We start from the raw sequence: 26153 nt of genomic DNA on the forward strand, positions 1-26153 counted from the left end.
ACCATATCGAAACCGATAATTCAGTCAAAATCTGACAAACCAAGCACAATACAATCTATCTCTCTCACATTACCTTCAAACTGTAGTATAAAAATTTCGGACGGATATCACTTCCTTAAAACTCAAGAATAAATACCACAGTAGATAATACATCAACAGGTAATGCACATAATCTGGAAATTTCGTTCAGAGATAAAATATGGGATGCTCCAATATCTTCAAGCACATAAGCCAAAGACTCATAAAAAGAACAATTACCTTCTAAACATCATCTGATGCTTGCTTTTCCGGCTGAGTCACTTCTCTTGATGACCTCGCATTATGTGATCTCTTCAAACCACGTTGCGGACATACTCTGGCAAAATGTCCCGCTTGATAGCATATATGGCAACTCCCAAGTATACCTTTGCACTGATCATTAGGATGTCCTCCTCCACATTTGTGGCAATAAATTCCTGCATAATCTGAACTAGTTTGCCTCTGCCCACTAGAGTTAGATGAACTATCTCCTGATCGCTTAAATTGCTTTCCTCTTGCTTTTAAAGAATCTTTCTTTCTACTACTGCTACCACCTTCCTCAGATCTGGGAAATGGTTGCTGAAACTGTGTCTGTGGCTCTCTTTGAGACTGTAACTCAAACAATGCTTCTCGTTGTTTCATCAGACCAGCCTCTGCTCCCTTTGCTTTATCAAGTGCATCCGCAAAGGTGTTTGGTCTACCAACATTCACCAGTGTAAATACATCTGGATTCATTCCATTAATAAACTGATCAGCTTTAGCCTCTTCATTCTCAGCTATATGTGGAGCGAATTTCAGCAAAGTAAAGAACTTAGCAACATATTCCGCAATAGTCAGATTGCCTTGTTTCAGATTGGCAAACTCTGCATTCTTATCTTTTCTGTACGACACTGGAAAGAATCGTTGATAAAATTCAATTTTAAACACTTTCCAATTAATCATCGTACCTCGATTCTCAAGAGCCTTCTTGGTTGTAATCCACTAGCTCTTTGCAACATCTTGCAATTGATACCCAATCAGTCTAATTCTTCTATCATCTGCATAATCAAGGGAATCAAACATCATCTCAATATCCTCTAACCAACCTTCACAATTAACTGAAGCCTCAGTTCCTTTCAAAGTAGGCAGCTTGAAAGATTGAAATCTTTTCAGAAGTATCTCCATTGGTGATGCTGTGACATCACTCATATCTCTCAATGTACTGCCTTGCTCTATTCTCGGAGCTTCAGGTGTTTGTGGCACTGTCGGGGCTACATTCACCTGTTTTGGCTGAGAAAATGTCTCTATCTGTCTATTCATCATTCGACGAGGAGGCATATCTTCTAATTCAAATAGATTAGTATAAAATACAATCTCATGTATAACAATTCTATCTCAGTCCTCCTTTGATCAACACTGTCGTGCATTCTCAAAAGATCGAGTTCTGATTCATTCTCGAATAATACACGCTTCCAATCAACTCAAATAATAAGGAAAGCATGTAATTCCTGCATCTGTACTGCATGCTATTCTTACCATTTGAACACAGAATTATAGCATCATATAATTTGAAAAACAGTAAAGTATGCTCGATAATTTAAATCACAAAATCATGCGATCATATAGTTATGGAATTATAACACAATATTCGCATGTATTTCAGGTAATCATAAAAAGAATTCAATCACATGCGAATAAAGAAATCAAGCGGACTCGATCTACCCCGCTCATTCTAAATCAGTCCAGAACATACGCTCTGATACCACCTGTTGTGACAACCCGGATTTTAATCTCTAAAATCAAAATAATAATCCAAGATCATGAATTAAAACCAAGAAATTAATCAAACAACCAAAGCCTAAATTTTTTTTTTTTTTAATAAAATTGGCCTGCGCTCAAGCGGCTAAGAAGCACCGCTCGAGCGCGCCCTGTTTTTCTCAAAATAGTACGCGCAGCTCGGGGCTGCGCTCGGGCTGCTCTTTTCTGCAGTTCGGGCGCTGCCCTAGGCAAAATCTGGCTTTGATTTTGCAACTCTTTTTCTAAGCCTTGAAGTCCTTTCGAATATGCTATATCAAGTCTAAGTAGAATCAAGGCAATACTAAGATCACAACATGAGTTTCAACATGTTTCATTTCATATCCATCTAGCATTATCAACAACATAACATCTATATAAAGATGTCAACTAGAAATTCATAAACTAAAGTTTAGTACAACACAAGTTAAGGTCATAGCATATAAGCAACTACATCTCAAGTTGATACAACACTTGACAACAACTCTAGATCTAAACCCGGATCACCACTCAATTCTCTCTCGATCTCATTTCATCATGGTCTTCCCAGACTCGTTCCAGTCCCACCTATTGTCATGCACAAATACAAACAAGACAATAGACGGAGAAACTCCGGTGAGAATTTAATCCCAGTATAAAACAACATAAACATGCATAAACTCAAGTAATTCAACTTGAAGCATATTAACATTTATTCAGCAAATAAGACTCAAAGCAACTTAAGGCATATTAACTCAACATGCTATAAATCAAGTTGCAATGTTTTATTCAGGCAAGACATGCTATTAACATCTACAAACTCATATCAAATCAATAATTCAATATCAACTCTTCAAACCATCATGCAATATATTTCAGCTTAAACAAATAATAGAAACTCATCTATTAAATTAAAAAGCAATGCATGATTTAAAATCGGTTATCATATCGGTATCGGTTCTCGTTTTGGGATCCCTAGGAAAGAAACACATCAACCCATCCACCTACTCTCCCTTCGAGGTAATGTTGAGTGCTTATTCTCGGACTTTGGTCCACTATATTGAGCATCAAACGGTAGGGATAACTCAATCACCTAGCCGTCAAATGTTAGGGACAACTCAATCACCTAAAATCCTCAATATACGTCCAAACGTCCTATCATTATATCTCGGCAACTCAGCCCTCAAAACTCGAAAGAAATTTGGCCCAATATGAATGCAACAAACTGAATCGCATCAAGTCAAGACCAACAATATGAACTAAATCAAGTAAGTAATCATATAAGCATCTATTAATAATAAAAGCACAAAGTATGTGGTTTTAGAAAGGAATACACAATAGATTCATATTGAGTGTGCAAGCCCTTTCTTCAAAGGTTGTCTTATACCTTTCAATCTTGGTTCAAAGCTCTTCAAACCTGATCAAGAAACACAACAAGTCCCTTTTCAAAATCTGCTCAACCATCAATCACTCTTCAAGTCATAAAGTGCACAAACTTTGATCAATTCTTTCTCGGTTCGACGCTGAACTTTTCAAGCTCGATGTCCCCTGTTTTCAATCTGAAAATACATCATATATATTCAAGAACATCAGCAAGAACTCAAACCATGTTCAGCTCAATCAAAGATATCACAAATCAACTCAATTCTTGACTCGACGGCATTACGATAGAAATTCGGCAATCGTAACTCATTTCTATCTATTCTATCCATCCTATAAATTTCATATAGACCTCAAACCAGCAGAATATATCATTTACCAACATATTCAGATGGTAAAACTTCCGAATAAGCTGCTGAAAATCTGTAGCAATTGCAAATGACAACGGTTCTTTGGTTCAACTTCGATATCGTCAACTATATATCAATCCTCTTCACTAAACACATACATATCAGCATGTATACCAGCAATAATTCAACATATCAGAAGCATATAATCACGAATAAAAGCTGGAATTGCATAGCAAACTCAATCGTTGTCCGTTCTTCGATTCAATTGCGATATATCAAGATATAGAAGCTTTAGAACATCAATATATAATCAATCTGATTTCTGCTCCATATCAACATTTAGAAATCATAATAAATCTTGTCAATACTTACATCAATAGATAACCCTTCTCGCAAGGAGTCCGGAACACTTTTTGGAATTGAATTCGGACAACCGGAACAAAAGTTATTGAATTTAGAAGATGAACTTTCAAGGAGAAGAAGAACCTCACGATATTTTTGGCTGCAGAAGATGATAATTTGTGTTGCATAAATCTGATATACATGTACAAACTCTTCTACAAGCCATGTGTCCATGTAATTTTTCCATTATTTGCACTTTGGCCCCTCAAGTCTTCATTAATTGCAAATCGGTCCTCAGCAAATCTTTTTATTTCAATTTCAATTCTAAATAATTTAAGAATATTAGAATTTAAATCAAAACTCTAAATATTCCCAAATTAAATATACTCGAATTAAAATTACATAATATTGCGGATTAAATCAATTAATCCCGGGCCTTACAAAGTTCACCATCTAACAAGGAACTGATATATACAGGTTTTGTATTATCCAAATCTCCCAAGTTCACTTCCTCTAACGGATCTTGAACTTGAGGTTGGTGATCCTCTAACTGTGACGGTGCTAATGCAAGATCCCCTAATTGTAACTCTTCATAATAATCCGGTTCTTCTTCAAAAATGATCTCAAAACCATTCACTTCCCACAGTAGATTTCCTCTTATTAAGTCTACTACCTGCTGCACATGTGCTTTCTAATGGCAGCTGCAGCTGCCTCCCGTTCCACGGTATGGAACTCAATCATCAACACCTTCAATTAGTGGTTGAATCTTCGGCCTGGGTGGTGCGATGACAGTAGTTTTCAAGATTCTTCCAAATATCTCGTTGGTTCCCAGTTTCTCCATGTACACTGCCTTGGGCTGTCCATATTTATTTTGTCCATGGAACTTTATTGGGCCAAAATCACCATTGTAATACCGGGATTCAACCACACTAGAACTGGCTTGAAAAGGTTGAGAATCTGCTTGCACGATCTCAACGTCATATCCTATCCAAAACATCAGGAGCTGATGCATCGATGATGGTGTGCAATGATTTGCATGTATCCAATCCCGACCCAATAAGGCCTGGAAATTAGCTGAATAATTCACCACAAATAATGCTGATATAGAAGTCTTGCTTCCTACCAACACCTTTGCAGGGAATACCCCGATAGTTTTGGTAGCTTCCCCGGTAAATGCTGTGACCGACACTTCTGTTGGGATGAGATCTGTTTCCTCTTTCCCAAGGTTCCTGAACACCCTCAATGGTAAAATATTCACCACGGAACCATTATCAATAAGTACTCTTGAAATCGATTGACCATTCACATGGGATTTGATGTGCAATGGCCTAATATGTTTGGTCATTTCAATGGCAGGCTTCTCTAGCACCAATCTCTTGGGTTTATGTGGTTCCTCACCCTGAATGCTCACCCCACCGCTTTGTTCTCCAGAGCTATCTTCATTAGAATCAACCTGCATTGGTTCATCTGTACTGGTAGCTTTTTATTAAACTTGAATATATCTGGTAGAACCACGAATCCAGTGGCACAATCAACTGAAATGGTGAACTCGCCTACTTGAAAACTGATTTGTTTCTTGGTAACTGGTTCTTCGTCGGACAATAGATAATCATCATCAAATTTTGTATCCTTAGTGACTTTTCGGCCAAACTTGCTCTTGCTTGGTTGTGGTTCATCACTGCTAATTCTACATGCCATGGATTTTTCCCTCAACAATCTCCTCTTTTGAGTTCGCGTGAGAGGCTGTGGGAATTTCTTATGAAGCACCAAATGCCATTTTCCATCAGGTTTCACATCAGGGGGAATGACGAATCTTGGTTTGCATTGTTCCTCAGGAGGGATCTCTTGCTTCTGATTCATCTGCCAGGCTGTTGATCTATGCACCTGAGGAACCATCTTAATGTCCCGGTGAACTATTTGGTTGCCCCCAGAGCGTATTTTCTTTGAATCTTAGGGCCAAGGTTCTTTCTATATGACCATGGGCTCTGTTACTGTTTTCCCAAGTATAAGGAGTAGTTTTATCTCTACACTCTCTTTTGATCTCAAGCATCATGTTCTTAGGAACCCAACACCTTTTTATCGTCTTCTTGGGGCCTATTTCCCTTTCACGCTGTTGTTCTCTCCGTCGATTAATGATACTCCACAAATCTGGAGTACCGACATTCACTTGAGCAACCGAAGGAAAAGGGTCCTCATCAATCAACATGGTTTCTTTTTTCTCAGGGAATTTCAGTACCCCCTTGTTGATTCTATCTTGGATGATGTTTTTGAACGCCCAACAAGAATTGGTAATATGGTTAAAAGAGTTATGATACTTATAGTACTCTTTCCATTTTAACTCCTCTTTCTTTGGCATTTGATGATATGACGGAAATGTAATAAATTTCTCCTTGACTAGGAAATCAAAAATCTCCTCTGTCTTTGACATATCAAAGGTATACTGAATAGTATTCTGACCTTGCATTATTTATGAGCTTAATTTTACAGGTTTACCAGCTTTGCGTCTCAGCGAAGGACATATAAAGGAACCAGACTTATCAACTTCTTCCAATGCCACGTCCTCTTTAACCTCATGCAGTACATGGTTTTGCCGGTATGCTGATATCGATTCTTTCGGTAGGAACACGGGAAACTTCATTTTCAAAAGCATGATATGAATACAAGAAAAACGCTGATGGTAGATCGTGAGCAAAAGAGGTCGACTGACATGCACTGACGCAGAGCATAGCTGGTTAGCGATCACGAGCCATTTCTCCGGAGTTCTTCGTAGGAGGACATGTAGAGAGACTTGGTCGGGAGTATGCTTGTATCGATGCGTATGTCAATTAGAAGTTTCATGCTCAAGGAACAAGATTAGTACGATGATTTTAAATACTGTATCGTTGTAGTTGTAAACAGTATTTCAGTTGTAAAGTGTCATCATACTATGGTTGTATCATTTCAAGTTCGATTGTACATTTCATTGTATTTTGAATACTGTATGTATTACATGGGATTGTAATTGAGAAATTGTACATAAATGGAAGCAATGATACATGATTTATTTATCCAGCAATTCGTGAATGATTGCGAGTGATTTTGCTAGGATTGGCATTGTTTTTAGTTGATTAGTGTTCAACTGTGGTAACTCATGGGATTCGAGTGGGCCGACTGCGACAGTTTGACTTGCGGTTAGTCTAGGCGTTTTCCTAGGATTGACCTAGTTAGTCGGTGGACTAAGTTAGTGCCAGCGATGAGTGGACTCATCTAGAGGCATTAAGGGTATTGTTCGGTTTAGAACATTTGGGCTTTGTTCTAGGTTGTTTCCTTGAGAACAGTAGGCTGTCTGACCTTTGTTAGGTTGAGACTTGTGATGATAGGTTTTCATCGGGATACCAGGTCCAGTATATGCCGAGAGTTGTGGACTATGACCATGAATAGACGTGATGGGGCGCGACCCTATGCCAGTATTACTCTGGGAGTCTTTGTACTTCAGAGGTTACCTGGGAGCCTTTGGGCTTCAGGAGATGGCGGTGGGAAGGCTACTCAGTCTAGGGATTTGGTGACAGTCACGACAGGGTATGACCTTGGATTAGATATCAGGTTTGATATCGATGGCTCGATATCCTCTGGTGTGCTAAAGATATAGGGTGAGTATTCTACTGTGGGAACCATTCTTGGAGGAATTTCCTTGACGAGTGTGTACCTTGAGCATATAGGTATTAACCTTTGAGTTACTGCTAGACGTGTGGATCTAGTAGGTGGATGGATTCTACCAGCGATGGCTATGGGTTGTCATCAGAGTTGTGGTTAAAATTTCCCTGTGATAGGAATCATCCAAGAACATGGATGGGATGCTGTTTTAAGACTTCAACTCGAATACGAGAACTACTCCATGATGATTGACTTCATCTGTGATAGATTATGTCAGACGCTAAGGATTGTACAAGAGCTATTTGAGATATGAGGGAAGCGTGGCCTATACTCGTGAAGCCTTGGTGGTTCTCCAGGTGGGTTAACATGGTAAGCTACCTTAGTCTTGAACTGTTGCACAATCTTAACAAGGGATATGATCAGGAGAGTGTTCGAAGATTTTGGAAATCTTTGGGACTCTTTAGTTATTCTTCTTGGACTTGACGAGCCGTGGTGTTCATTCTGAATGAACGAGGTAAGGATAGTGAGTCCAGTGGTTGCGCTAGTACTGTCTGATATTTTCAGAGATTTAGCATAGGATTTTCCATGGGATGGAAATGGGCTTAGTTTATCTTGATGTTTGCCTTGGGTGAACAAGACAACGATTGGTAGTGCTAGGGTGGCACGGGATCTGTGATAGTGACTACTAGTGGTTATTGGCTAACTCTGTCAGAGTTAGGTTGATTAAGTTCAGCATACGAGGTAGCTATCAGTAGTGAGGCACGAGATTGTGTCGATAGATTACAAATAGCTATTTACTGGTTATCAATCATGAGTGTGTTGAAACCAAAGCGATTTTGGTATTCCAAGCGTTTGGAAGTGGTTCTTTGTGGCAGCTGAGTCATAGTTATTGACCGAGCCATGTAGGTTGGATGATCAGTGGTGGTCTGATCTGATAAGTGCGAGCTTAAGTAGATTGACGAATTAGATTGGTTGAGCCAATCAGGGTTGATCAGGATGTAGCAATTAAGAAATACTTGGGATAGTATTTTGTCGAGTAAATGCTTATGGGATGAGTACTGAATACCATCTCAGAGAAATCGGAGATTTGAGTTACTTAGTCTCAATGATTGCCAGAGACGAATCTATCGAAAGATTGCAATTGACTTGTATGGTCAAGTTAAGTGATAATTTGACGGTGGAGACAAGCGAAGGAATTGGTAACTCCCTGGATAGCTTTCTTGTCATGATGTCTTAAGTATGCCGTTGGGTTTAGGATCCAACAAGGATTCGATGCTTCTATGAACATCAGTTGTTTGATTGTGGGATGTGACATTAACCGGGATCTAGTTCTCGAGGTCCGGCAGGGGGTGTCATTAATTTTCAGCGAGTGATGTGCGATGTGTGACTGAGATAGTCAAGGGTCGACTTAGTAGCCAACGAGGTTTGCCTTTGGGATCGAAGATTTTGCAAGATCGTGATAGATCGAAATTGTTCTTTCGAGTCAGTGAGTCACATCTATGCGGATTGTTTTGTCAAGAATATTGCGCGTTAGCAATGATCGATATCTGGATGTGCGTCGGGTGGCAAGTTACTTCGAGCACAAGTATTTCACAGGATTGACTAGGGAATCGACGAATTAGATCGTTCAGTGCTGAGATTGATGCGTTCGGCAAGGGAGCGATTTGACGATTGAGAATCCGTTGGGATTTAGTTCCAGGATCAGTATGTTCAAACTTGGGAGGTTGGTATGAGCTGATGATATTATCAGAGACTCTGAGTTGAGTTATACCAGGTGCAATGACTGTCGAGTTTCGAGATGGAATAGAAAGCGTTTCCATATGTCTGTGCACTATGGAATGTTCCAGTCGAGCATATTGGTGAGAGCTTGCCTTAGTCTTGATGTGTGTACAGTGATTGCGAGTATGTATAACTAACCAGAGGATGTCTATCGATTGAAATTCATGAGGTGAATAACCTATGATCGAGATGATGTAGATCATCAGAGGTGTGATGACTTCCATTGCAATGTATGCGTGATTTTGCAGGCCAATGGCTAGGAGATGACGTAGCGTCATGAATTGCAAGTGATGATAGTTTTCATCAAGGCATAGTGTTGAGTTATACTGAGAAACGTGAACTGTGATTTGCACTGGACATGGTATTGAATTCCCCGTATAGCTTGGGAAGCTCTTTGCTTTGGTAAGGCATGGGAAGGATGACCAGTCTGGAAATCGTGTTAAGCAGTTATGTTGTAGTATGACCTTGTGTCAACTAGATTCTCTTGGGGAGAAATTTGAGTTTTGTTGTGTCGGCATAGTGTTGGGAAAAGTGTTTCCTAACTAGAGGTGTTGAGCACCGAGAACTTTTGGAACCACTAGATGGTTAATTTGATTAGCGATTCGATGATTATCGTAAGCCAGTCAAGTTATGACTTGGTCTTCGTTAGCTTAAGATTTTACTTGAGATGATGATCTTGATCAAATGGGTGTTTGCATCCTTCGTGATCACTGAGATCGTGGTTACGACAGAGGACGTATCAGTGCTGTGATACGTTAGTGTCAAGGAATATTGGTTTTCATCAAGTAACGCAGTGGTTTTCAGCTAGGAGAATGCTAATTTGGTTTAGCATTTATACAGATGGCAGATAACTCGACGGGAGTCTGAGTGTGTTGGAGGATATTTCGACCTGACACTCGAGCAATGGTCTTTAATATGTTCTCGAGGTTCTACCCTAGATTTCGAGGACGAAATCTTTTAAGGGGGGGGGGGGGGGAGAATGTAGTGACCCGTATTCAGAATTGACGATTAATGAGTAATTAATCATGTAATCATGTTTAGATTAAGTAAAACATGATTAAGGAAATTCCAAATGGGTTAACGGAGTCCAGAAATGGATTCAGGACACTCGAAAATGGTCGAAAATGTTCCGAGGGTTCGGATGGTTCGGAGGCTCCGAATCGGGTTAGGAGGCTCCGAACAGGAACTGGATCGAAAGATCCGAACCAAAGATCGAAGGATCCGAACGGGTTCGGAGGATCCGAGCTCGGATCGGAGGCTCCGAAGATAATGCGTCATGGGTGACATCATTGATGGAACTTCGGAGGATCCGAAGTCAGGATCGGAGGCTCCGAACAGGAACGGAGGCTCCGAAGTCAGGAACGGGGGATCCGAACCAGTTCGGAGGATCCAAAGTCGAGTTCGGAAGGCCCGAACTTCGCCTATAAATAGAGGTCCGAAATTTCATTTTCAACTCGCACCTCTCCTTTTCCTCTCTCAATTCCTAGGCCTTCTAACTCAGATCTAGGGAGTTCTAGGCATCCTCTTGGGAATCCGGAAGTGGCATAGCGATCCCGACGTCGAGGCGAAGATGTGCCTAAGTTTTGAGGCAATTGTCATCAGCGGGCTGACGACGGACGCAGGTATAGCTATGGTCTCCTTAAATTATTTAGGAGTATGCAATAGCTTAGTTAAGGCTTTTAGAGCTTAAATGATGATGCATAGATATTTGCATTGTAGAGTTGATGACAGGCTGGGAACCTAGAGTGGGACTACTAGGACTGCCTGTAGTAAGGTATGTAAGTACAGACTGAGATAGCCAGCGGGTTTTGCATACTTATATGTTGCATTTGTGTGTCATATTATTATGCAGCATGTGCATATCATATTGTGCCTGTCCATCTTGTGAGATGAGCCATGTAGGGCCGCTCAGCCCTGTCTGGACGGGTGATGTCTAGTGCCCAGTGACTGACGGGTCATGGGTGATTAGCATCTGGGGGACACAGTCCATGTCCTGTAGGAATGAGCAGTGTACGCAGGGTTTGCTTCCCGGGTTGTACCACTCATGTCCTAGGCGCCATTACTGAGCAGTTATATACAGTTATCCCAGATATAGATACCCTATCATTTGCATGCATCATATTTGTATGTTTTACCCAGTGCTTTCGTATTGAGCTTAGAGCTCACGTCCAGTCTTTTCTGTGTATCTGGACACCCCATTCGACGGGGCAGGTGTAGGTGTAAGATTGAGCACCAGGAGCTTGGAGTAGCCAGTGACCAGTGAAGATAGCAGGATTAGCTATAGGTTTTGCCTTTAGGCTATTTATTCGATTTGGTTGTATAAATCGAATTGGTTTAACCGGTTGTATTCTGCCGGTTTATTTTTATTTAAGTCTTCCGCAGCGATTTATTTAATGCATGTTTAATTATGCTCTTAACTCTGATTAGGTAGCGGATCCGGGTAGGGTCGCTACACGGTGTCAGAGAATTAGTGGTGAACTTCGGAGGATTCAAGGAGGAATGCGGTTGTGAGAGGATGAGTGATGTGCTATGCATTATATGTCCAATTTTACTGTTGCAGCTCAACTTTGTTACCGTGGATTTGTGAGTTTTCAATTTACTTGTTTTGTTAAATTGTGAAATTTTTTTAGCTAACCAAGGCCTTTGGATTTAATTTTTCGAGTAATTTGAGTTAGTGCTGCTATAATTGAATATGACATTTGCGCAAACGTGAAATAATATATATTAGCTTGATAGTTTCTTGAATTTTACTTCGATTAATTGTTCAGGACAATTCAAAAATTAGAAAAATATCTGACATTTTTGTTCTGCACCAGTACATTTTTTAATGTCAAACTCGATGAAAGAAGAAAATAGTTACGATGTAGTGTCCTTTTTGGTGGTTTCCCATTACTGTTTATCGGTGTTTGATTTGGGGATCCGTGTTTATCTAGATATGGTTTGCAACATTTAATCCAAGAATCAAAGCTATCGGATTAGTTCAAGCTCAGATCCTATGCAAGTTTGATGAAGATGAACAACTAAACGAGGTAAAGTTCATCTGTAGCTTATATTGATAACTAGAATATACTAATTTTCAGTGGCTAAAAGGTGGGTGAACAAAGAAGAGGTGTATATCGTTTCAACTGAAGCCAAAGAAGAGGTTGCTCCGGCTGAAATTAAGGTATGCTTTGTACAAATATTCTTGAGGAACAAATGTTTAGGTCTGGAGTTTCATGTCATCTAGTGTTTCTACCAGATGCAATATTCAGAAGTCGAGAAGATATCTGACAATAAAGGCACTAGCAGTCAAGAAAATGAAAGGTATCTTATCTATCTCTTGAATGTTTATAATATGTGAAACTACTTAGAAAGTATCTCTTTTTGTCGATCAGCAATCGGTTACCACCATATTATTTGATAGACCTTTGAGTTATCTTCACAACACATTTTATGTTTTTGTGCTTGTAAAGCTCCAAGGTTCTGTTGGAGAATCGGGTGAAGTATCAAGAACTCTGAAGAATAAAATGGAGTTCCTGCAAAATGTGTGTTACGTAATCACCATACCATTCATTTTCTTGACAGTAGAATGCCATGAAAAGTATCCTGTAACTTTTTTTTTGAATCGCTCGACCTTACAAATAAACTAACTGGATTCAGGAAGATTTGATTTTCATGTTAAACTAGTGGTACCGATGCCACAGAAAATGTTTAGTTAATTCTTGGAGATCTGATTTCTTTTGCTGTCAGTTTTGTTAGTGCACATTCTAGCTATTATCTGAAGAGATGTGATGGTTTTCATATGTTTATTGTGGACGCATTGAACAGTATGTTGCATCATTAGCTCATGCTCTAATATACTGTCATGGAAAACATGTGATTCATCGAGACATTAAACCAGAGAATATTTTGGTTGAGCACTGGTAATTTTTGGTTTTTGTTTGTTTTCTTCTCTATTTTTTCTGAAAGTGTTGCTGCATTTCCTCACTCTCTTTGGTGTGTTAGGGTGAGCTCAAAATTGCAGACGTTGGTTGGTCCGTGCACATATTCAATCGCAGTCGGACTATATATGTATGGAACTCGGGATTATCTTCCACCCGAGATGCATATATGCTTTTCCTAACAGGAATTTGTTATCATTTCATGATTGAGGATTGGTGGGAAAACTATGTTGCGCATTTTAGTCATTAAGTTGATGGACAAACCCCGATGTCAAGTGAACGTGTTAAAAAATGTTTTCTTCGAGAATACACTATTTTGCAGTTTGATGTTAATCGTTTACATCTTTTTTTCTACAGTGGAGACTGTGGAGCATGATAGGCATGGCTCTCGCATGTTCTCTGGGTATGTGCCATGTTATTGCTGCTACAATGTCAGAAGATTTTGGTTATTATTTTCTCATCATGTTAATCTCACTACAAGAAAAATGCTAATCAACAACACTCAATCGACAACGGTTTTATGCCAAAACCGTTGTCTTCCACTCAATAACAACGGTTTTAATCAAAATCGTTGTCTTTGGGCGTTTTCTCATTAAAAATGACAACAGTTTATTATAAAACGTTGTCTTTTGGGGGCATAAGACAACAGTTTTTTAAAACCGTTGTCTATTAGCGTTTATTTTGGGCCTACGACAACGGTTTTTATAGACTGTTGTCTATGAGCGTGTTTTTATGACCTACGACAAAGGTTTTAATTAAATGTTGTCTATTAGCGTGTTTTTGGGGTCTACGACAACGGTTTTAAAAACTGTGGTCTTTTATTTTATTTTTTTTGACATCATCTTTTCTCTTTTTTTTAATACATATACATACACGGTTTTTTATCTTCTTTTTTTTAATTATTTAATTAATTAATTAATTAATACATATACATATACGCTTAAGAGGAGAGAACACAAAAAACCCAATCTGGAAATCCCTAGCCCCAACCCGTCATCCCTTCGACCCAACACAGCTCCAACGCCCTAATCGTCGATCGATCGCGAATCGGTGAGCAAAAACAGCCCGAATACAACATTCCTCCGGCCACCGAATTGGATTCGCAGCTCTCAGCCCTGGAACTCCACCCTCTCAAAGTTGGTAAAAACCTTTAATCCTCTCTTTTCCGATAGGTTCTTTATTTTGGTGTCTCGTTGACTCATCTCTCCATTCCATATCCACGATTCGCGTATAAATTTTTTTTGGATCGTTGTTCTTTGCTTCGAGAGCTTGCTGGAGTCGCTATCCCAGTTGAAAGAATCTATGGTCTCGGATCCGGGTGAGAAATATTTCTGAACATCTATGGTTATGGAAAGAAAACAAAAGCTTCACGAGGTCAGACCTTGCGTCGTTCTTTCTTAAATTTAAAGTTTCTTCTGAAATCAGCTAGTCCTAAGGTAGAAGTGCTGAAGAAGCTTCAGAGTATGCCAGAAAATCAAGGTCTAGCCCTGCAGTAAGTTCCTGGACTCGTTAATCTATTTTTTTCTATGGTCCTCTTCAGTATTTATTTGTCAGCTTTTAAATAGTCATCTTATTTGCTATTCTACATTTAGTTTTGTCTAGGACAGTATTGCGACTTTAAAGAATGTCAATTGATCTTATAAATAGTAATTTTTGTGTTGTGTACTATGCCATTGATCTTATAAGTTGTTCCGGTTTTTAAGTCAAAATTCACGGTGCAGGGGATTGGTGTTATAACACTCAGAAAGAAAGAGAGGAAGCTGAAGGCTTTCCCAGAATTCATGTTCTTCAGTTGAGTGACTTTAATGGGAAACTTAATGATCTTTATTTATGCATGAGTGGTTATCACTCTTGAAATCATCATTTTATTCTAATTTTTGTACGAAACTTGTGTATTGTTATAGTCACTGATTTACACACTTTCTACTTGTCATTTGATGCAAAATCACTTGAAAAAAATATGCCAGACTTTCTAGAATGGATTTGAAACGAGTAAACAACTTAGCTAGAGCTAGCTTCGAGTAAATGGATCAGTGGGTAGGGTTCGCCTTCGATGACCACGTTTTCTTTGCAGACACATTTGGAGCCACACGTTTGAGGTGAGCTTTTGTTGATCTTCCTTTTGTGTGTGTGTGCGCACACGCACGTGCACTAAGGGATGTGCTTCAAAACTTCCTTATTTGATTACAATATTCATGTTTTTATTCTGGTCTTTCCATTTCAAATTCTTTGTAGATGGAAAAATAATGCTTAGTTTTTGTAATCTTTATTAATAATTGTTTTCATTAATTATATCGCTTGTTCCACTAATATGTTTTGTTTCTCTGCATGATTTACATTGTGGAACAAAGTTCACGTGTCAGTGACCTGGTAGTCTAACCCAAATATAAGAATCTAAATGATAGGCTAGGATACTGATTTCTTTAATCTTTCATATATTTTCCTCAATGAGAATGATTTCTTGAATAGTAATATTATTGAGCTATTTTTAATTGGCATGGTCTTATATTGTTTTAGGCAGATTTTTTAACAAATTATTGTCTTTATTATCAAAAAATTTCTTTATATAGAGGAGCATGCCTTGATTTTAAGGAGCTATATAAGCAGAAGCATTCAGATGACCAATGGATGGATGAATATGCAACTGAGTTTTCATACATGGGAGCTCCTGGAATTTTTCTGCAGGTGAAAATATTCACGGCAATGGTATTTCCACTAGCTTGTCTGAATCTCTATCTGATTTGGCTTCCACTCCAGTTTCAGATGGAAGTAAAGGTACTTTTTACAATTTGTTTATTTTTGTTTGTTTGAATTCTTGATTGGATGTTTTTTTTTCTGTTAATGCTTAGTTTAAGATGGCTATCGTCCTATCTCTCAATCTCTTAAATATTTATTATTACTCAAATCATTGTTTCTTTTTCTAGATTTATATATTTTGATTCTTGATTTATATATGTGGAACATTTTATGAGAACATTGTGATCAAATATATCATATTATTTTGGACCCTTCCTTCTTCAGTTGTTGATTCAGAAAGATTTTTCACAAACACATTGGTGAATACTGTCTTGTCAACTGACATCTCTCTTTCTTGCTTACGAAGGAAGGGTCCAACATAGACTTGCTTTCCATTCAACAGCATGCCATTAAGCTTCTCAATAGCTTTCTGGGCAGATTCATCACTTGCATATTGCACAAAACCATAGCCCATGGAATGACCAGACGCATTTGTTACTATTTTGCACGACAGAATGTTCCCAAATGAAGAAAATGTATCATGTAGAGCTTTATGGTCAATTTCCTTGTCCAAATTCTGTTTCACTTGCAGAGAAAAAGAATGGCCTGGCCTTCACTTCATCATCAATAGAGACAAGCAAACGATATATATATCAGATCCATTTCGATCCCTCCCCGAAACAAAAAATCAAGAACCCGTTTATGTATATATCATCTACCCTTCAATTCATTGAAGATATGAACAAGAAAACCCTAGCTAGACCGTGAGAGCTAGGAAGAAGAAAGACCTTTCTCTTTCTCTCTTTTCCCACTCAGTTAAACAATTAGAATACATCAAAAGGAAATCTTTAGGTATCTTATTAGTCAACGCTCATATGCATGCTAGCTATACTACACTATACGCACAAGCTTTTCAATGTTATGGCATTAAGGATTAAAAAATACCTGCCTTGTGATAAAAATTACAATATATGATTTCATATTAAATTGTTTTGAAAGAAAAACGTTTATATTTTGACCATGGAACTTGCATGTTTGTTTGTTTGTTTGTTTGTTTTTTTTTGTGTTTATGTTATCGGTCAATCCACACTCTTATAGTCCACTATTTTAAATACAGTATTAATTTGTTTCAATTGTAATCTTTTTTTCATTAGAATGTTGACGTGACACTGATGACGTAACACTGATGACGCATCGAATGTCATGCTCTTACAAATGACTAAAATTGAAAAGAAAGTACAAACTGATGGATTCAGAACGTGAATTGACCGATAACTAGATCAAACAATGAAATAAGGTTTATGTTTTTTTTTTTGGAAAGAAGGTTTATGTTATTTTAACTAAATTTGTTTCTAATTAAAAAGAAAATATTATTTTGTACTTTTCTGGGATAATTGGTATGCCTTAAATCTCTAAATTTTTCTCCCACATCGAGTAATTTTCCTGCACCAGAGCAGACACCTCAGCCGCAGTTACAATGGATGAACCAGATTCCACAATAAGCCCTTGATTTGTAATGATCTGTTTCCATTTGAAATATTATCTGAATTTAAACATTTAGTGTTGTAAATTTAGGAATTTGAGTTGAGTTTTAGTGCTCATTTTGATAAATACTTTCTGCTTGTCATTTTGTACAGATCTTGTGCTGGAATTAACTACGAAGGTTTGATTTTTCTTCCTAATCTTGTATTTCACCTAATTATTCGGATCACTAGCATAGTGTGGGATCTATTTGCTCCTTTTCTTTTATGCCAGCACCATAATATGATTATCTGTTTTATCTGTCGATTATTTTCCTAATATATGCATATTGGTGATTGTGATATCTTGTTAAACTTTATTTACATATGATGCATATGGAATTGACCAAAAAACAGAAATTATGAAGCCACTGAACCTAGTCCATCATCTTGCGCAGGGAAGACTCACTCTAGTGACAAAATAATTGAAACTGAACCTTGTTCTAGTGACAATATTTGAGATCATTTTCAGCTTCTTATCCGTGTTTCAAGCGGTTTTTTTTAGGTATATATAGGTACTGCCCAGAAATGGGATTTGTTGGCCTTGATTTAAATTAGTTATTGTCGCATTTATTGCACCATATTGATGTATTAATTGGAATATTGTTGTAGGTTGAATCATCGGAAGAGTTCGAGGCTGGTGGTAGATTGCTCACCGAGTCCACTCTCGAAGCCGCCATCCAAAGTAAAATTCGATTGCCCTCTGAATCCACCATTGAAAACAAGAGAGCACATTATCATTTATCGGACAAAAATTCAGCTTAATATGAAAGGGGGTGTTTCGATTTTTAGAGTTTTATATTCGATATTTGGGTGTTCCGATGTTATGGTGATATATATTGGAAGCTTTAGTACGGTTCTTGGAACTGGATTCGATGAATTATATATTCTGAAATAATTTGCAAATTTTAAATCTTATTCGCTCTTTCTGGCACTTATGCAGGGCTATGACATTGAAGATGGAGCAATTGTTCGAGCTGGACAAACACGGGATGGTGACTCGAATCACTACTCTGTTTAATTTTTCTCCTGTTGTATTTAATTGTTTTATATTATCGATATAATTTTAATTATTCTGTTGCTTATGATATGATTAGGTGGCTTTCTTTCTTGACCCGAATCCCAATTGTGTGGTTGAATTCTTAAAGATTTGCTGCGATGAATCAGCTCATTCAAGGTATGGACAAGCATATTAAGTATTCTGTGTTGTCCTGTAATGAAAAAGTAGATGTCAAAACCAGGCGTTCATATCTAATTTTTATCACCCCCTGCGTCCTTCTTTGGCTGGATCATTTTTTTTCTCTTGCCTGATTCACTGGCCATAGCTTGACCTAAACAGAGATCTAATATTTTAATTTTTCCACTGCTAGACTCGTTAATCAAGTATACATATTTGTATGGATCATTTACTTTCATATGTTTAATTTGACATCCAAGTAATTTTTGGTTATTTGTTTGCTTTAGAAATTACTTCAAAAGGATGTCAACACCTGCTTTAGTTCTTGTTTGTTAAGACATGTGGAAGCTTGCTTTGAAAATCCCATGAATGAGCTAAAAATAAAACTGTAGACGAGTATTTTTCTTGCTAATTAACTTTTAAACTTTGGTTGAATGGCATAGCTTAGTGAGTGCAGTAACTCTTACATCGACGGGCAACATTAGAACCTTAACCATAGAAGTGTAAAAAGTTAGGGAAGTGGAAAGGGAGATGATGAAAACTCCAAATGCCAACATTTAATTGACTATGAATTTGTTTAACTTTTATGAGTCTAAGAAATTATTTAAGTTTAATACTTTTTTGTCCAGCCTGTGTTAGCTTTGATTTGAGGTGATTTTAGCTCGTTCCAACCTTGTTTTTCATCAACTCATAGGATTTATGGGTTTTTAATTGAAATTTAAATGAACTCTTTATTTGATCTTTGAGACCTATTTTAATATACTGATTATTTATGTAGTGGAAAGTCGACATCCATTATTAACATTTACTTAAAAAGATTTTATATACATAATACAATACTATTTGTTGATAATTAGTGTTTTATTTGATTTATTAAATGAATTATGTTTATAGATTTTTTTGTTTGAAGAATTAATTTACAGTTTGGATATACATATTAAAGAAAAAGAGATTGTTGCTGCGTCTACGAAAATATCAGGTCAAGAATGTGCAGTTGTGAAATCAGTACTAGCTAGCTCAAGATGGATGCTAATCTATGCTGAAAAGAGGGTTTCAAGTTTATTAAGATTAGTTCATAGTTCTATTTTCTAGTGTGTATTGAATTACGATTCGAATTCGAGTGATTTGTAATACTAAAAAATTGTATATTAAATTTTATTTTTGAAATTTTAAATTTGGATTGATTTATAATATTGAATATTTGTATATTAAATTTTAATTTTTTTTTGTTTTTTATTTGAAAAAAGACAACGGTTTTTAACCGTTGTCGTATGTAGTTTAAAACTGTTGTTGAATGTCCTATTACACGCTAAAAAACAACAGTTAAAAACCGTTGTCTTTGAAGGAAAAGACAACGTTTTTTCACTGTTGTAAAACCGTTGTCTTTGCCTCAAAGACAACAGTTTTTAACCGTTGTCTTTGGGCACCCCCTTTAACAACACAGCCTTTAACAACAGTTTTAAACTACCTACAACAACGGTTTTTAACCGTTGTTGTTGAGCTTTTTTCTTGTAGTGTCTTATTATTGTTATGAGATTTTCGAATGGCCTTTAATATTGACTTGCTTAAATTAGATAAAAAAATCTTGATTTTTTTACTTTATTAGGTATTCAAATATGATTCTTAGGCACCTTGTGTCGGGCTCACTGACAATAACATGCAATTATAATAATTGTTGTGTGAAAAATGCAATTTAGTTTACCTAATTCAGGTCTAGAAACTTGGAAGACTTTTTTCCAAAAATAAAATGCATCAATATGATACCTATGCATTGACAAGTAAAACCAAAAATATGTACTATTTGTCACATATATATATTTGACAACACAATCTTATATAGAAATATCTCTCAAAAAGCTCCTGTCACAGATATAATCATAGGGCAGTACATCTCAACCTAAGCTACATAGTTGTCCGCACTCCGCTGTCTCCTTTAAATTTGACCTGATCGCATGTAAAATCAAACTCAAGTAAGTTAGGCTAAATACACTCAAAACTCAAGTATAAATTACAAACAGTAATTTAGTCAGCCATAAATTAAACATAAAGCATATATCATGGCAAAGAATACTCTTTGATAGCACTGTCTTTTTAATAATCTAACATGCCATGTGCTGAAAGTCATTGTTTCTTTGCTAGGTTATTATTCTACCTCGTGATTCTTGAAATTAAAAATAAATATCCATCTCAAAACTTTAAGGAGAGTGAGTCCTTGAATGGATTGATGATGGGATAAATTTCAAAACTCAAAATCCAAAGTGACGGGTATGAGAAGCCTTGTTGGTCCATGTAAAGGGAAAACATTTCATTTTCACAATTCTAAAGAATTTTGGATTGGACTTGTTTACATTCTTTTTTGTTTTTTGTTTTGTAATGGAAGTTGTGACAAGATTTCTTACAATGAACTATGCAAGTATGATATCCGTTCTTTTCAGATATTGGGGCCTGGCAATATATTGAACTACATCGACATGCCTATTTCGATAAGATGCAGGTAATGCCTTCGTTAATCGTATATGTTGTCTGAATGATTGGTTTGATATATTCGTTGATGTCTCATACCTCACTCCTTGGGGTGTGGTAGTCGATGCTATTATGCAAGAAATATGTTTTGAGTCAAAACTGGTCGAGAAATTTAAATGAGGAGTTGTATTTGTTGGAAGTGGTTGAAATGTGTTTTGAGTCAAAAATGGTCGAGGTACTTGGCTGTTCGCTTGCTCTTTTATTACGCTCTGGTACTGATGTATTATTAGAAGGTTCATGTTGTTTTTTTATTGATGATTCTTATTTTTGGGGATTTTTGATGGTGTTTGATCTCTTTTTAATGTGTTTCAAAAAACAAAGAAAGAAAAGTTTATTTCTATGATCTGAATCAACTAAAAAGTCTGATTCGAGCTGGGAGATTATGATGGAAGATAAGCCTTGGTAAGGAAATAATTTGGTACTTATTTTACATTCAATTTATTGTGTTGGATATTTCACAATTGTTTTGACTTGACATCTGTTTTTTACTTTCAACAGGTCAATGCAGAGAAGGTAACGAGGCAAATGCAGCCTCTTTTTTGAAAGTGTTGATCGTAACTATTAATTTTCTGATTTACAGTTATAATTATAGCTACGCTATTCTGCACTTCAAAAGAAAGGTCATATAATTTATATCCATTTCAGGTAAATATGTGTTTAAATGGATGTTTTGATAATTCCAATCGCTTATTGATAATTTCGTAATTCGTAGTTCATTTGATAATTCCAATCTCTTAGTAATAATTTTGTAATTCGTAGTTCATGTTTTTTTACTGATAAATATGTGTTTAAGTTTACTTTTCATTTTAATCTATTCATATTTGTTTTATGTTATTATTCATATTCGCATCGACACTGTAAAATATTTGTTTTTTTACAAGATTGCCAAATATGTGTTTAAGTTTACTTTTCATTTTAACCTGTGTTATCTAATGTCGTATTTCAGAAGTCTGGTTCTTACTGGTGGCGGAGATCGTCGCTAACTGTGGTGGGCATTCCCTTGGGCCTCATCAACGGTTCATTCTGTAGTCACTTGTTTTGTATTCATTCAAAGAGACTGCATTGTTAGAATTGGCACACAGTCCACATGTTATGGCACAAATATTACCAAGATATTCAGTATGAAATGTGTTTTAGTGTGATTTGGCCTTTGGGTACATATCTTGTACTTTTTTATGAGAATATTTCGCCCCATAACTTTTCACTTTCATATATTTTAATGATATTATTTATATAGACATTTAAATTTGCAATAAAAAGTCGAAAACAACGTTTTTAACGACAACGTTTTTTCACCCAAATTAACAACGAAGCACAACACTTTTTTTAAGTCATCTCTAGAAAGCACAACACTTTTTAACACTTAAAAAGCGTTGTCCTAGCTTCAATTTACAACGCTTTTTACGCGTTGTAATTTCTAGAAACAACAACGCTTTTTCAGCGTTGTCTTTTACTCAATCTACAACGCTTTTAAGCGTTGTCTTTTTCAAATACCACAACGCTTTTTAAGCGTTGTCTTTTCGAATACCACAACGCTTTTAAAGCATTGTCTTTTCTAAATACCACAATGCTTTTCCGCGTTGTCTTTGACCGCGGTCTTTTACAACACTGTCTACGACAACGCTTTTTTTGGGACAACAACAACGCGAAAAAAGCGTTGTGGTTTGACTTTTTTCTTGTAGTGTATGCTGCTATCTCAAGAGATTGAGAAGTATGATGATGAAGCTCTTATTGATCCAGGAGAGTTGCTAAAGATCGCACCTGCATTGCTCAAAGAAAATAGAAAAATAGACCTTCCATGGTCTGAGTCAGCTGATGCCGCAGGTGTTGTGGCAGGTGCTGCCAACACCTCCTCTATCACTGCTGTTTTTGTACCCCCTCTTATAGTTTCTGATTTAAGATGTCATAGCTAGATGTTGCCAACATCTCGCGACAACACCTCTGGATATACTTAGGGGGAGAATCTATTCTGGGGGAGTTTTGATTAAGGGGGAGTTTAGTTGATGTTTGTGATGTAAGTGTGTTTTGTCCAGAAAGGCAAAAAAGGAAAGATTGAAAGGAATATTTTATTCGTTAAAATATCTAAATTCTAAAAAAAATTTATTTAATATCTTTTGTCTTTCTTGGACATGAAGTAATCTTTATTTTCTATTTGCGATATTGATAAGCTGATTAGAATATTTATCATATCATATCTAATATTTATCTTTTTTTATTTGTGTAGATTTGATATGATCAAATAAAAGGAATCCTACGCCTACAAGAAAACATGCATATTGAAGAAGGATTCTTTGTCTATTTATTTGAGATAGGCGTACACAAGGAAGATAGATTGATAAAGTGAAACCGTGAGATTTCCTAGAGTTTCATATACGTATATTGACAGAAGGATTGAAGATTTTGGAAAACCTAAAATCGGCGAAGGTTACTTGACGCTTGAAGAACTATTGAAGATCATTGATTGAAGAGTGTTTCGTCTATACAAGTTTTGGCATCAAGATTTTTTAACTCCTTACTCTATTTTATTTAAATCATTTGAGTCTATTTATTTGGTTGCTTGTATATTTTAGTTACGCTTTAATTATATTCCGCTGCAAATTACTCAAGATGTTATTGTAGGTGTTGTCAACACCTTGTGACAACACCTCAAACTGTTTATGTGCAACCCGATGGATTTCAAGTTCATCCGCTGAAAGTATAATTTGAAACGCATTCGGAATAGCAGTGAATCATTTTCTGGGATCACACTCGTCACCAGTATAGCAGCGCTCAAATTCGGGCATTTTCTTCTACGGGATTTTTCAACCTTATCTATACATTGTTGACAGGTTGAGAAGTAAAATGAACAGGAGTCTCACTAGGAACCCGTGCAGATTTATTCCTCCAATGGACTTTAGATGAAATAGAAGACATACAGTCATCAACATCATAATCACTGTCGCTTTCAATACAAGGTTTCTTCTTACCTCCAAGACTTCCTGAAGGTGCCTCGCTGATACAAGAAGAACCATTTTCATACCCAAGAAAAATTTTCACTCGGCTCAAAACAGATAACCATATCAAGCTCTCAGTTGTCCAGACTCCAATATATCATTTCTTGGTCCCATCTCATTGGAGGCAAAACTAAATATAACCATGGAAAGGTGAGCGAGGAACGTTACAGAGTTTTGCTACAATTGTATTGTTTGTTTATTCTTTTTTGTTTCGTATCAGATTATATTGAGGCCGTACGAGCCCTTGAGATCCGATTTTCTTGTTTGGCAGAGCAATTTGCTAAATGATTTACGGATCGGAGAAGATGAAACAAAAAATATGTAGCTTCTTGATTTTGTTCGTCCTTGATATGCTTTTACTATGATATGTTTGTAGGTTTGGTTTAGACTTCCTGTTTCATACGGCAAATCAGTAAGTTGTCCGCGTTTGATTTTGTTTCTGTCATGGTCCTCTCCCTCTCCTGATCCCCGCAAGTTTTTCTTTTGTTTCATGCTGCTTTTGATTTATATATATATATATCTGCAATTATCTCAATTTTTTAGTTTGAAATATATACTTGTGGGTACTGTTGCTTTAATTCCTTATTTTGGCAGAAAGAGAAAGAATCCAGACTAGACAAGCTAGATCGTGAGCAAGAAATGAAATTCTTGAATTATGCAGCTGGTATAGTACTAACTTACTCTGTTTACGTTTTTGTTCTGTTTTAAAGCTTATGCCAACTTTTTTGTTTATCTTCTTGTTGGTCATTGCATAGTTTAAAAACAGTACATCATGAATCCTTCATTATTTTATGTTCATGTGAGCTTGTAAGGATTACTCGGGAGTTAGGATTACTCAGGAGCTCATTGGATGTATCTGTGAAATGGTTTTATTTCGCATTTCAGAATCTGTTAATTAAGTATCAGTTAATTTTTAAATTTTCGTTTTCTGTTATTCTCATATGACATATCCATATTTCTATTTATATATGTCGTGACTTCGAAAATGCAGGCCTATACGCTGGAATTAAATGTCTTATGAATCTAGCTTGTCAGTACCTATCATCGTGATTAGATCAAGTAGAAGGATGAAATCAAGAAAAAAATATTTTTTCATGATTGCTAAGCTTATTAAAAAGAGCTTATAAGCTCCTAGTGCTTAAAAGCTGTTTTACGAGCTTATAAGCTGTTAGAACTTATTTTAAAAATAAGCTGTTAAAGTGTTTGGGTAAACTTATTTTAAACAACTTTAAGATGTTGATATGTTTGGTATTATAAGATCTTTTTATTGTCAAAATTACCAAAAAAGGTATAATTCTATGAACATAAAATTTTGAGTTATACACATACGAAAATAGTTTTAGAATAAACATATATTAAAAAAATAAAATTATTTTAAAATTTTATTTTAGAAAAATTTATGTGATTTGTAATTTTTTAAAAATAATATTTAATATTTAATGGGTGGAGGATATGATAGAGATTTATGAAAATATTCAAGGATATTTTAGAGAGATAGAATATTAAAATAAGATCTTTTTGAAAAAAGTACCTCCTCCCTTACTTTTTTAAAAACAGCTTATAAGATGTCAAACAGCTTATTTTGACAGCTTATAAGCTGTTTTTAAAAAATTTTGCCAAACAAAATTTGAGAGCTTAAAAGCTCTAAAACAACTTATAAGCTGTTTGCAAGAGCTTTTAAGCTCTCCCAAACACCCTCTAAAGTATGTGTTATTAATTATTTTTTCAGGACCTGAATATAGGGGTTGCATTATGGATAGCTTCTGGAGGTGATGGTTGGTTTTATGAGGGGTTGGGCGAAGTACAGGGCCGACCTGAATGTGTTTGGGTTTTGCGTGTTAAGTTCAAATACATTTCTATGCTTTGTTCACGCCTCTGGTCCCTAGTTTCTGAACTTTTTTGTATTTTTTTTATAGTGTGCATTGCATTAGAATTTAATTTCGAGTGATTTGTAATACTAAAAAATTATATGTTAAATTTTATTTTTGAAATTTTAAATTTTGGTTTATTTATAATATTGGAATTTGTAT

General features: G+C 36.4%; 1 protein-coding gene and 1 long non-coding RNA gene across 7 annotated transcripts; both read left to right on the forward strand.

Moving 5' to 3' along the window:
- The first annotated feature begins 14152 nt into the window (after window positions 1-14152).
- On the forward strand, window positions 14153-21061 carry LOC140892878 (COP1-interacting protein 7-like). Of its 6 annotated transcripts, none has more exons than XM_073301913.1 (12): window positions 14153-14314; window positions 14443-14492; window positions 14600-14666; window positions 14896-14965; window positions 15142-15273; window positions 15745-15949; window positions 17548-17573; window positions 17829-17945; window positions 18043-18115; window positions 18374-18425; window positions 18528-18607; window positions 19518-19820. In XM_073301913.1, the coding sequence occupies exons 5-7, from the start codon at window positions 15200-15202 to the stop codon at window positions 17563-17565; spliced, it is 297 nt and encodes a 98-aa protein (XP_073158014.1). In that variant the 5' UTR covers window positions 14153-14314; window positions 14443-14492; window positions 14600-14666; window positions 14896-14965; window positions 15142-15199; the 3' UTR covers window positions 17566-17573; window positions 17829-17945; window positions 18043-18115; window positions 18374-18425; window positions 18528-18607; window positions 19518-19820. The 6 variants fall into 6 exon arrangements, 5 of the variants coding, with proteins under 5 accessions (XP_073158014.1, XP_073158013.1, XP_073158011.1 ...); XM_073301912.1 differs by having other exon boundaries at window positions 17829-17935; XR_012152928.1 differs by lacking the exon at window positions 17829-17945 and having other exon boundaries at window positions 19531-19820.
- Window positions 21062-24067: 3006 nt separating this feature from the next.
- LOC140886311 (uncharacterized) lies at window positions 24068-25930 on the forward strand. Its single transcript, XR_012151512.1, has 4 exons — window positions 24068-24273; window positions 24500-24535; window positions 24718-24787; window positions 25853-25930. It is a non-coding gene; the product is annotated as an uncharacterized lncRNA (long non-coding RNA).
- Window positions 25931-26153: the final 223 nt, after the last annotated feature.

The sequence above is a fragment of the Henckelia pumila genome, chromosome 3 (assembly GCF_033568475.1).
Source record: "Henckelia pumila isolate YLH828 chromosome 3, ASM3356847v2, whole genome shotgun sequence".
NCBI classification, from domain to species: domain Eukaryota; kingdom Viridiplantae; phylum Streptophyta; class Magnoliopsida; order Lamiales; family Gesneriaceae; genus Henckelia; species Henckelia pumila.